This window comes from Mobula hypostoma, chromosome 1 (genome assembly GCF_963921235.1).
Source record: "Mobula hypostoma chromosome 1, sMobHyp1.1, whole genome shotgun sequence".
NCBI classification, from domain to species: domain Eukaryota; kingdom Metazoa; phylum Chordata; class Chondrichthyes; order Myliobatiformes; family Myliobatidae; genus Mobula; species Mobula hypostoma.
Genome location: NC_086097.1, coordinates 72,553,856 through 72,567,511, shown reverse-complemented (window position 1 = coordinate 72,567,511; position 13,656 = coordinate 72,553,856). Strand labels below are relative to the sequence as shown.

General features: G+C 39.4%; 1 protein-coding gene across 2 annotated transcripts in view; it reads right to left on the bottom strand.

Moving 5' to 3' along the window:
- LOC134347941 (RNA-binding protein Nova-1) overlaps positions 1 to 13,656 on the bottom strand; it is a 273,130-nt gene that overhangs the window by 67,110 nt on the left and 192,364 nt on the right. For both annotated transcript variants that reach the window (XM_063050610.1, XM_063050617.1), the window contains 2 exons: positions 8,391 to 8,557; positions 41 to 112 (listed from right to left, as the gene is read on the bottom strand). In XM_063050610.1, coding sequence (XP_062906680.1) covers positions 41 to 112; positions 8,391 to 8,557 — 239 coding nt within the window. The remainder of the gene's footprint in view (positions 1 to 40; positions 113 to 8,390; positions 8,558 to 13,656) is intronic.

The following is a 13,656-nucleotide window of genomic DNA, read 5'->3' as shown; positions in this document are numbered from 1 at the left end:
ACCTGTGAAAGTATGGTGTAGATGATAGATGATACTGTACCTGATTGGCTCTGGTGGTGGTCATGGGGTCAGATGGAGAGGACTTGGTGGTAGTTGGGGAAGATGGCAATGTCTGGGAATAAAGCAATTCAGGAGGAAATCACCAACCTTAAGCCTTATACTGAACAATCCCAATGCAAAATATTGCAAACAGTCCATGGTAGCTTAGTTTGGTTAATAAATTAGTTATTTTTCCATAATTATTCATTCACAACCAGCCTATGCCAATGAAGGATGGATGAGATTTACGATGAAGAGCTGGTGTTTAAATTATTAAGTCATTAGCATCAAACAAATTACGCCTTTTCAATATTTTTCAATAATTGCTACCTACTGTAGCTGCTACAACCCTGAATAAGGATGCAGCCATCTCTGTATTTTTAGCACAAATTTGAATAATTCTGAGCAAATTCTTGAACAACATTTCTCCATACACATTTCTAAAAAATACAGTACATTTCCTTAATCTACTGTTTTGAGGCAGAAACACATTGGAGCAACATGCTGTATCAATTCAATGCCAGTTAAATGCCATTCCAAGAGTTGTAGGATAGCATTTTAACAGGTCTGATGGCGCATTCCTTGGTATTGAATAGAATATCAATCTTTGGCTAAAGTACAGCTTCACAATCGAATGATTGACAATAAAGTTATATAAACTTATACAGATTGTACTGTAAATCTGTTTGTTAAAGCCAAATGAAAATGTAGATTTGCTAGGCTGGGAAATAATTTGTCAGTATCCCATTTTTCCAAATATTTTGTGAGAATTAAAACTCAAAACAGTTTATAATCATTATTACATCAATATTAAACAGTAGTTATGTTTAGAAAAAAAATCACTGTCAGTGTAATTCGATTTTGTCTGAAATCAACAAAGAAAATAATTGTTGTTTGCCGTATTTTTAAAGCATTTCTTGTGCTGCAGAAATGTTATTCAAAGGCCTAAAGGAAGACTGTCTGCTGTAAAAGAATCCCTTTAGTTGTCAAAATACATTTCCCCAAACCCTTTTTAAAACGTCACCTGTCAATAATGTGGGAAACTTGCACGCAAATACTTCATTAGTCAGGCAGCTGTAACTTACAAGGAGTGGCCATATAGCAAATGCACAATGAAATTTTGCTACTTTCAAATGGGACATAAAGATACTCTGTTAAATCTTTCAGATTTTTTGTTGTAACTAAGGAGTTCAGAAACAGGTTACTGAAAATCATGCACACAAAAAGGGAGAGTAAGAAAGATAAATATAACAAAATTATAATCCAAATGTCTCCAAAGTGATCTAATCACTAGAGCTCTTTTGGGACGTCAAGTTGATGAGTAATACTAGTGCTACATGTATCTGTTAGCAGATTAGGTTGCAGGATACCTGTTCATCTTTTATCCTCTAGCAGTGGTTGTTTTAAGAGGTTTCTTTCCTATTGCAGTCAGTAATTGTCAATTTGGGTTCCTACTTTCATCACAGCTTTGAGATAGGTTTTCAACCTTTTACAATTATTTGAGATGCTCTCAGAGAGAAATGGAATCTCTGGGGAATTAGTTTTAAGAATTTGAAGGAATAGCTTTGCCCATTTATTTTGCCCATCATTCCAACAGCCTTTCAACTACAAGGCCTTTGTACCAAGGACTAGCAGGTACTGAAGATCTTACTCCAGTTTGTATTTCTTGTGTCCTTAAAAATATCATAAGGCAGTACTAGAAATGGCAAGATACTATATTGGAAACAATGATAAATCTGGTCTTCCATTTTGTGGGTAAAATGTCACATATTTCATCTGAATTGTTGTGTACAAAAACAAACACATTTTCCCTGACGTCATGCTCCTGGTTTCACAAAAAAGAAATGATGATGAGGTTCATGCACTGTTAAGGGAATCAAAATATAAATTTGTTTCCTCATATGTCATGGATAAATGGACATTCCTGCTTTGAAGATTGGATAGTTTTCTGTAGGACCTTAAAAACTAATATTGGTGATTCCAACTATTCTGTGGATTACTTCGCTGTATTAGATTTTTATTGGATGTGTCTCCTATTGTCTCCTATATGTGTCTCCACCGTAAATGTGGGAGATTTTCCATACAAAGGTCTGTGCAGTTGGTCTGTGCAATCAAGTCAATCAAGATTTGAATAGATCAGCAGAAAGCCGTTGAATAGACAATCAAGATTTGAATAGCTCAGACTCAGCAGAAAGCAGCTGATTGGGCAGTCGAGGTCAGGTGACCAAACATTTTGAAAAGTTCAAACAGATAAATAGAGGGATAGCTCAAGCGAAGCGGCAAGTGGAAAGTGGCTAGTGAAGGAGTGCAGCTTTGAGGCTTTGACTTGAGAGGCTTCGATGAGAAGAGGCGGAGGACAAGCCAGCTCGCAGTTAGTTTTTACAATGTCTCTTGAGATGGCGATGTGCCTCTCATGTGAGATGTGGCAGTCTTGGGGGAACTTCCCTCTCCCGCAGAGTCACATCTGCCAGAAGTGCATACGGCTGGGCGATCGGGAAGACCGTGTAAGGAATCTGGAGCAGCAGCTGGATGACCTTTGACTCATAAGGGAGAATGAGGCAGTCATAGATGAGAGCCACAGGGAGATAGTCACACCTAAGCTGTTGGAAGCAGGTCGCTGGGTGACAGTCAGAGGGGGGAAGTGAAGGTGAGCAGACAGGTAGTACAGAGCACCCATGTAGCCATTCCCCTGAATAATAAGTTTACCATCCTGGATATTGTTGGCGAGGACGACCGACCAGGTGTGAGCCACAGTGGCAGGGCCTCCAGCACTGAGTCTAACCCTGTGGTGCGGAAGGGTGGGACGGAGAAGAGGAGAGCTGTCGTCATTGGAGACTCTATAGTCAGGAGAGCAGACAGGAGATTTTGTGGACATGAGAAGGCCACCCGCATGGTTTGTTGCCTCCTGGGTGCCAGGGTCCGGGTGCACGACATCCTGGTATGAGAGGGAAAGCAACCAGAAGTCGTGATACGTGGGACCAATGACATAGGCAGGAAGAGGGATGAGGTCCTGAATTGTGAGTTTCGGGAACTAGGCAGAAGGCTGAAGAACAGGACCTCAAGGGTGGTGTTCTCAGGATTGCTGCCAGTGCTACGTGACAGGGATGGTAAGAATTAGAGGAGATGGCAGTTGAATGCGTGGCTGAGGAGTTGGTGCAAGGAGCAGGGTTTTAGATTTTTAGATCATTGGGATCTCTTCTGGGGAAGGTGGGACCTGTACAGATTGGATGGGTTGCACCTGAACTCGAGGGGGAGCAATACCCTTGCAGGTAGGTTTGCTAGCATGGTTCGGGAGGGTTTAAACTAATTTGCGAGGGGGATGGGACCCAGAGTGATACAGCAGTGAAAGAAGTGCATGGAGTAAAGCCAGATATAGCATACAGAGAGGCTTTGAGGAAAGAGAAGCAGAATAAATGGTGTAAAGACAGTAAGGTAGAAGGGCTGAAATGTGTGTACCTCAATGCAAGAAGCATCAGGAACAAAGGTGATGAACTGAGAGCTTGGATACATACATGGAATTATGATGTGGAGGCCATTACAGAGACTTGGCTGGCACCAGGGCAGGAATGGATTCTCAATATTCCTGGATTTCAGTGCTTTAAAAGGGATACAGAGGGCGGAAAAAGGGGAGGAGGGGTGGTATTACTGGTTAGGGATACTATTACAGCTACAGAAAGGGTGGGTAATGTAGCAGGATCCTCTTTTGAGTCAATATGGGTGGAAGTCAGGAACAGGAAGGGAGCAGTTACTCTATTGGGGGTATTCTATAGGTCCCCTGGTAGCAGCAGAGATACAGAGGAGCAGATTGGGAGGCAGATTTTGGAAAGGTGCAAAAATAACAGGGTTGTTATCATGGGTGACTTTAACTTCCCTAATATTGATTTGCACCTGATTAGTTCCAAGGGTTTAGATGGGGCAGAGTTTGTTAAGTGTGTCCAGGACGGATTCCTGTCACAGTATGTGGACAGGCCGACCAGGGGGAATGCCATACTAGATCTACTACTAGCTAATGAACCGGGTCATGTCACAGATCTCTCAGTGGGTGAGCATCTGGGGGACAGTGACCACTGCTCCCTGGCCTTTAGCATTATCATGGAAAGGGATAGAATCAGAGAGGACAGGAAAATTTTTAATTGGGGAAAGGCAAATTATGAGGCTATAAGGCTAGATCTTGCGGGTGTGAATTGGGATGATGTTTTTGCAGGGAAATGTACTATGGACATGTGGTCGATGTTTAGAGATCTCTTGCGGGATGTTAGGGATAAATTTGTCCTGGTGAGGAAGATAAAGAATGGTCGGGTGAAGGAACCATGGGTGACAAGTGAGGTGGAAGATCTAGTCAGGTGGAAGAAGGCAGCATACATGAGGTTTAGGAAGCAAGGATCAGATGGGTCTATTGAGGAATATAGGGAAGCAAGAAAGGAGCTTAAGAAGGGGCTGAGAAGAGCAAGAAGGGAGCATGAGAAGGCATTGTCGAGTAGGGTAAAGGAAAACCCCAAAGCATTCTTCAATTATGTGAAGAAAAAAAGGATGACAGGAGTGAAGGTAGGACCGATTAGAGATAAAGGTGGGAAGATGTGCCTGGAGGCTGTGGAAGTGAGCGAGGTCCTCAATGAATACTTCACTTCGGCATTCACCAATGAGAGGGAACTTGATGACGGTGAGGACAATATGAGTGAGGTTATGTTCTGGAGCATGTTGATATTAAGGGAGAGGAGGTGTTGGAGTTGTTAAAATACATTAGGACAGATAAGTCCCTGGGGCCTGACAGGATATTCCCCAGGCTGCTCCACGAGGCGAGAGAAGAGATTGCTGAGCCTCTGGCTAAGATCTTTATGTCCTCGTTGTCCACGCGAATGGTACCGGAGGCTTGGAGGGAGGCGAATGTTGTCCCCTTGTTCAAAAAAGGTAGTAGGGATAATCTGGGTAATTATAGACCAGTGAGCCTTACGTCCGTGGTGGCAAAGCTGTTGGAAAAGATTCTTAGAGATAGGATCTATAGGCATTTAGACAATCATGGTCTGATCAGGGACAGTCAGCATGGCTTTGTGAAGGGCAGTCTTTGAGGAGGTGACCAGGCATATAGATGAGGGTAGTGCAGTGGATGTGATCTATATGGATTTTATTAAGGCATTTGACAAGGTTCCACACAGTAGGCTTATTCAGAAAGTTAGAAGGCATGGGATCCAGGGAAGTTTGGCCAGGTGGATTCAGAATTGGCTTGCCTGCAGAAGGCAGAGGGTGGTTGTGGAGGGAGTACATTCAGATTGGAGGATTGTGACTAGTGGTGTCCCACAAGGATCTGTTCTGGAACCTCTACTTTTCGTGACTTTTATCAATGACCTGGATGTGAGGGTAGAAGGGTGGGTTGGCAAGTTTGCAGATGACACAAAGGTTGGTGGTGTTGTAGATAGTGTAGAGGATTGTCAAAGATTGCAGAGAGACATTGATAGGATGCAGAAGTGGGCTGAGAAGTGGCAGGTGGAGTTCAACCCAGAGAAGTGTGAGGTGGTACACTTTGGAAAGACAAACTCCAAGGCAGAGTACAAAGCAAATGGCAGGATACTTGGTAGTGTGGAGGAGCAGAGGGATCTCGGGGTACATGTCTACAGATCCCTGAAAGTTTCCTCACAGGTGGATAGGGTAGTTAAGAAAGCTTATGGGGTGTTAGCTTTCATAAGTCAAGGGATAGAGTTTAAGAGTTGCGATGTAATGATGCAGCTCTATAAAACTCTGGTTAGGCCACACTTGGAGTACTGTGTCCAGTTCTGGTCACCTCACTATAGAAAGGATGTGGAAGCATTGGAAAGGGTACAGAGGAGATTTGCCAGGATGCTGCCTGGTTTAGAAAGTATGCATTATGATCAGAGATTAAGGGAGCTAGGGTTTTACTCTTTGGAGAGAAGGAGGATGAGAGGAGACATGATAGAGGTGTACAAGATAATAAGAGGAATAGATAGAGTGGATAGCAAGCGCCTCTTCCCCAGGGCACCACTGCTCAATACAAGAGGACATGGCTTTAAGGTAAGGGGTGGGAAGTTCAAGGGGGATATTAGAGGAAGGTCTTTCACTCAGAGAGTGGTTGGTGCGTGGAATGCACTGCCTGAGTCAGTGGTGGAGGCAGATACACTAGTGAAGTTTAAGAGACTACTAGACAGGTATATGGAGGAATTTAAGGTGAGGGCTTATATGGGAGGCAGGGTTTGAGGGTCGGCACAACATTGTGGGCCGAAGGACCTGTACTGTGCTGTACTATTCTATGTTCAATATTCTATAGAAATGTAATTTACTGTGTGGAATTGCCTCTTATGGCAGGTTTAATGGATGGGATCTTAATGCTTAGGGAGTTGTAGTTACATAGTAGTTGAATGATTACACATTTTCTACAAATAATTATGAGGGATAAATTTGCTTTTGGTCCCTTGTACTAAATACAACTGAGCTCCAATTAATAAATTGCAATCCATTAATTTTAATGAATCTGAACTTTGAAAGAGCAGTGAAAGTATAGTTAATTGTTCGAACAATACACATGACTTAAGTCAAATTCTTCGCCCCCTTCTTTGGCAAGATCTAGTGTTAGCATTGAATTCTCAGTTTCTAGAAATTGAAGGTGAAGCTTTCAGCACTGCTGTTAGAATGCAAACTGGCAGAAAAGTAGAGTTGCTTCACAGTATATGAATGTTTTTGTACAAACCACTGTTAGATCAAGATTACAATAAAGCCACTTATAGGGATCCCAAACATTAAAGCTAACATGTGGGTACATGTTTGTAATCAAACTTCCCAGCAGCGTTGGTAATCAATATGGATACAACCTAACATGGCTCCTCCAGTTTTCTCTGGGAAGGAAGTCATGAGACATCAGAAGAGGCCCTGCACATTACAAAAGCAACTGTATTCTCTTAAGTATTCACAGCAAATTATTTAATTCCTCCCTCTGGAAATCATCTTGTTTCTTTTTCATGTGCATTGTGGGCCTGTTGGGTTGCTGTGGCCAGAACATCTATATTTTCAATGTATGTGAAACCATAAATGATGTTTTACTTGGATTGTCTCTTGTTCCCGTCAAATGGCTGAACATGACAAAAACTCAGATGTGAATACCTTCATCTCAAAAACAATCTTCATTATTTTGATTTTAAATTCTTGCAATTGCCTCTCATGGAGGCTGAATGGGAGCAAATCACATTACAGTAAATTGGTAATATTCAAGATTTGCGCCTAAGATTTCACACTGATTTTTCATAGTCAACAGGAAGAGTAATTGAATCAAGATTATTAATGAATTATCAGTGATTTTGTACCTATTTAAAACAAATAATAGCATGATCCCAAAAATGTTGCCTTTGATATGCAATATATTATGGAAGACTGAAAAAATGTATACTTTTTGCTAATTTTCCTCGTATATGCACACTGCTTGACATGTTTTTGTTTTAAATAATCGTGTTACAAATGCCAGTTTTTTTTTAACATTGCACAGAGCTTTTACAGAATAATGAGTGATGTCAAAGGCTGCAAAGGGAATTCTCACGGTAGCACATTCTAGACCATAAATGAATGATACTGCAGCATAGAACAAAATATTTCAGATAGTAATCATTTTCAAAAGGAATGATTGCATCTGAAACTGTACTGTATTAAGTAACAATGACATAATTGGAAAAATAGTTGGTTCAATTCACAGGGACAGGAAGAAAATTATGATAAACTCATCTTCTAATATGATGCTAAGAAGTGCACAACCGATTTATATGAAAAGGTAGTAATTTTGCACAATTGTCACTGACTAGAAAAGTAGATAAGTGTAAACTATCAGAATGTATTTCTTTTTCTCAGCTCAAAAGTGTTTCCATTTGCTATTTATTTACACAAAACCATTGCAGACAGTCTTCCTTTAACAATATGTTTCATCAACACAATTAATAAACCTATGGAAATTTATGCACTCGTAGAGATCAAGGGTTAAATTGAGGACAATCAGCAAGAGAATTGTGCACAAGGTAGCAATATCTAACTTTCTTCCATTTCTTGAACTAAATTAATTATAGTTACGCATAAATAATGAACATGGGCTTGGGAAGATGGAAGGGGCTACCTGAGTGAATGATTAATTGATCACCTCATCAAAATAGGTTGTAGACAAATAGGTTTAAAGTTAAATTTCTGATAACCTCAATCTCAATTTAGTCGCTTTTTGATTGAAAAGACTTGCATTTAAAGTTAGCATTGTTTTACTCGCTATGTAAGGAGTAGATTTGTCAGCATCCTCTTCCTTCCACCACTATCTGTGTATGCTAATACAAATTCAAACAATATTCTAATAATAAACATTATTGGTAACTTACTTGTTTGATGCGATCTGGATTTACTGTGGTCTGAGGCTGTAGAATACTAACTGGTTCTGTCTTTGCCACATTCTGAGGCATTTCTCGGATTTTCTCTGCAATGAAGCTGTGAACTGCATTCAGAGCTTCCACTGTTCCCTGGATCAGACATACCCGCTCTGTTGTACCTGCAGAGATAATGTCAAAGTGCAAAACATAATAAATGCCAAGGTACAAAACAAAGACAAATAAGCAATATGTGTCTGCTTTAGAAAATCTCTTCAGTTCTTCCCTCTTAAGGGCATTCCCTACATGAACATCATTGACTATCTCTATGAAATAGACAAGAGGATGGATAAAGAAAATGGAGTGGTGGTGGTTAATATAGATTTACAAAAAGCTTATAGTACCAACTATTAATTAAGAATTTTATGCAAGTTTAATAAATGGAGCAGTGCTGCCAGGATAATCAAGGACATGACCCATCCAGCCAACATACTTTTCGTCCCTCTTCCCTCCGGGAGAAGGTTCAGGAGCTTGAAGACTCGTACGGCCAGATTTGGGAACAGCTTCTTTCCAACTGTGATAAGACTGCTGAACGGATCCTGACCCGGATCTGGGCCATACCCTCCAAATATCCGGACCTGCATCTCAGTTTTTTTGTACTACCTTACTTTCCATTTTTCTAATTTTTCTATTTATGATTTATAATTTAAATTTTTAATATTTACTATCAATTTGTAATCCAGGGAGCAGGAAGCGCAGAATCAAATATCTCTATGATGATTGTACATTCTAGTATCAATTGTTTGGCGACAATAAAGTATAAATGGAATTAATATAAAATATGGTCACGTGGAGAGGGAAAGGGTTGTAGAACATACAGCAAAATGATACAGGAAAAACAATGACTTTCTGATTGAAAAATGTATATGTTGCTTGTTGTTACTCAGAAGTGCATGTGTAGTTACTTGACAAAAAGAGAACTGTAAAATTAATAATGTAAAATAAAATTCAACTACTGAAATATAAAATGAGTTGAGAAAGATACAGCTATAATCAGTTTAATTTTTAAAGAGTCAGTCATAGTCAAACCTAAATTTTAATTTGCTGTTTACAATAAATAAACATTTCATTCAAATAGTTTGACTATCCACAATTAGAAGGCTTAAAAACAGGTGCACACACAATCTGCAAATTAAAGTAAATAAATATGGGTTAATCCTGTAAGTGACCTTAAATATTAACTCTGTCTCCCCACAGAATCTATCTGACATGCTGAGTATTTGAGCACATTCTGTTTTTAGTTCAGTTTTCCACCTGGAGAGACACTGAACAGCAAAAGTAGCCTCTTTTGAAAGTGCTAAATATAAACATTTTTTTTTACCAATACGTACTATATACATGTACTGACAATGACCTCGTGAGTTTCTCTCTTCAGTGAAGTAACATGCAGAGGCTGCTGAATAATATTCAGGAGCTCCAGAAAGTATGCCTGATTCATCTAAGGTTCTTCTCAGACTGTGCACAAGCAAAATGATCAAACATGCCATGCAATGATGTTATGCTCAGATATTTTCCCATTTGAAAGAAGAATAAGAGTGAAACAAGTTCAACAATACTAACAAATTTACAAATCTAGCAATAATTGTTTTTGAATTATCTATGATCTTTTTAGGTGAACTATATTGATTGTGCAGTACCCATCTTTGAATTCACTTAAGGTATAACGGCCAAGTTCTCTTCAGTCACCTTGTACATCAACAATATTTCATCTGCTATAGGACTCATTTCAGGTGCACGTGCACACTCACAATTCTTCCCTCTTGCACCTAGATCAGTTGGCAAATGCAAAGGTTTCTGACATCCTCACACATTCTATTGAAGTAATTCTTGGAACAGTAATATAAACATAATTCTCTGATTTTTCCCCATTTGTTTGCTGATCTCTCAGCTTCCTCATATGGCTATGTGAAACATTGTTAATATTCCACTTCTGTTTCACAAACTGTTCAAAATGAAATTACTCGAAAGTGCAGACCATTATCCAAAACATTTTTTAAGGGAAACTCATGTGACATAAAAATGGATCGAATTCTTCTGCAGTGTGTTCCATGATGATGCATGATCCATTACACTTTGAATGAAAGTCCATCCAAAAATGCAGTTCACATCTTTCTCCCAGTAATTATGTGGATACTTTAGGAATAGTGCTCCCTGTAGCATTGGGTGGTACACTCTGCACTTGCTGGTTAACTCCTTTAGATCCTTATCTATGCTGGCCCGATAAACAAAAGTATGTGCTAATGTTTTCATATTAACTATGCCCAGATGTGCCAAGTGAAGTTCCTTCATTATTGTACTTGGTAGTTTTTTGGGGCATAATAATTTGATACAGCCTTGATTTTTGGACAGTTTTATATTCTTATCCCAACTTGTTATTGAATCAGTTCTGCAACTCAAATTCTACTCATATACTGGCTTTAACACTAAATAATACTGTTTCAACCTTGCTATTTCCAACACTGCTACAAGAAACTCGCTTTCTCCAGCCTGTTGGGTAAACACAGCATGTCATACATTATAGATTTTCTACGTTTCTATGTTTCATATGCCCTTCTTTGGAAGCCAGTCTTGGTAACACACTTCCTATGGCACTCTGTCTGTATAACTGACATTCAATATATGGGGGCAGAAGGATAGCTGTCTGCCATATTTGTGAGGATACTATTGTGGGAGCTATCCAAGTATTTGGTGTTGGTGGCCTGAGTGAATGGCTTGTCTCAAAATATCTGCTGGAACGCTTTGATTCTAAATATGGTTTCCAATATCTTCTCTGAGCGTAGTTTCTTCTTGCTGGATCCAACAGTACGTAACATGGCTTATCCATACCTCACCTCCATAACTGGAGGCATCTCAAGCAAACTTTATTATGGGAACAGACACACCAAGTCATTTCTTACAGTGGTTGCTGTTTCCAATAGTTCACTCTCCTTGAACCATTGATGCTTTATGACATCTGGCAAAAATTGGCAGGGCATTGAACCACAACAAGGGAAAGATAAAAATTCAGGAACATTCTTAGTTCTGGTTTTGTTAACATCTTGCCTGCATAGAGTGTGTGGGGCTGCCTTTAACATTTTGTCCACAGTGGCTTGAGAAGTCTGGTTGCTATGAACATGGGCTGTCAGATGGTGTTGCTTAATTGTGTACAAACAGATGACAGGTACAGTTTGGCAAAGACAATGGACACCGCTAGTTAAGAACACAGGGGTACAACTCCTACTTTGTATGCAGAGGGCGTTCTCTGTGGCCTACCCATCAGATTTGTTCAACTTGTCCACCATTTGATCATAAATGCCAAAGAGAAGCATCATCTTCAAATTAACGAGCCTCTTCTTCATATGATACCGATCCCAGTAAATTGACTTGCCTTTCAGTGAATGTATATATGGGCTTTGTGCCCCTCAATGCTGGTATACAAGAGAATGCTTCTGTACTGATCCAGAAGCTAATTCTTAAAATGCCCTTTAAGTTTCTTAGTCTGTCTTTCCATCATCTATTTGCCTGGTCTGTGGCCACGACTGGTAGCTTCACATTTTTATGATTTTGAAAAACTATATATTAGAGTAGTCAGTATCCTTCCACAAAGTATTTTCAGATTCACCATGTGTTTTGGTTAACTGTCTTTACTGAATGCATCATTGTCTCCTCTGCCTATGAATGAGAAGTTAGAAACAGTACTAAAGATCATTAATTTTTACTTTAATTTTAAAATTCCAGCAGATTCCAATGCTGCTGCTAGCTGGGTACATGCTGGTTAGACTTTGCTCCGCACGTCACTCATCACCTTCAGTACTGTACAAACTGCTCCCATGAGGCTTTCTGTTATTAGTGTTACCTTCACCTACTTGGCTGATATTATTGTGAATTTCAGCTCTTACACACAGGTTATGTCCTTTGCTTTTACAGCTGAACCTTCACATTGCCTTATACTGCCACACTCATTACAAGTTATCACCACTACACCCATAGCAACTTCCAGTGTCAGTCTTTGCTTTCACACCAGTTTCACTCCTGTGACAATGACAATATTGTAGCTATCACCTTTGCTACTGGTATTTGTCTCAAACAGCATTTATATTGATATTATACATCAACCAAACTTCTTACACATTTTTGACACTAAATCCATCAATGTGTATATCTAACATGCACACTCAAAAGTTAGACATTGCTTTAACATTTTTAATTTTATTTCCTTTATTGTAAAATTGGTCACAAATGTCAGCACTGCCCAAGTCAGGAAAGACCATAATTATAGCATTGAAAGAGATTCTTCAGTCTATGTAATGACTGCTTGTTGCCTTTTGGCTTACACTTGTACTCTCTATGAACTCTGAGGAAGCTCGATTAAAGTGATTCTGCAATCTCTCTATCACCTTCCTGAATAGAATATCATTTGTCTTGTGCATTGCTCCAAGGTTGTTCTAGATGCCAAAATCTGGTTCTTGTTTTAATTTTAATAAAGTTGTTTGAATGAAAAAATATTCTCTTTCATTCTACATAAAAACTAAAATTCTCAAATGCTTTATCATAAATGCTAATATTGCCACGTAGCCAGATTGTGTTTGAAATGCCATCTTGCAAAATTCCCCTTGATAGTTTCAAGGCTTATACTCAAAGATCTCCATATATTGCCCTCAGTTCTTCTATGCTGGAGTCTAAAACTAACACTTGCAGCCTCAGGTTTGCAAACTGTAGTTACTGAGAATAGCACATGGAAAATGCTGGAGGAACTCAGCAGGTCAGGCAGCATCTATGGAAAGAAATAAACAGTCGACATTTCAGGCTGAGACCTTTCACCAGGACCTGTCCAGCATCTGCAGATTTTCCTGTGCTTGTGTTACTGAGAATAACTTCAAGTTTTCTCTTTAAGGTCACTCAAATGGCTTTATAATACGGACAACGAGGATGTAACAGAACTGCCTGAAGTAATGCAATATATGCCTCCAAGGATTCTTAGGTTATAGCAAAGTAACATGTAGAATGTGGACAATAATATGTAAGATAGAGTAGATGATGATGATTTTGGTTATTTGAGGTTCTCCTTAGACCTTACAAAATGATTAAAATGTGCCATGCTGTGATGACTCACTAATTTTCACTTACAAGAGACAATTGCATTCAATCACTCATTCAATCAATCATTCAAGTGCCACCAATTCCAAATTTCAATAGAAAGCATGGCATTGTGAGCCACAAAAATAGTGAAAAGTTGCACCAA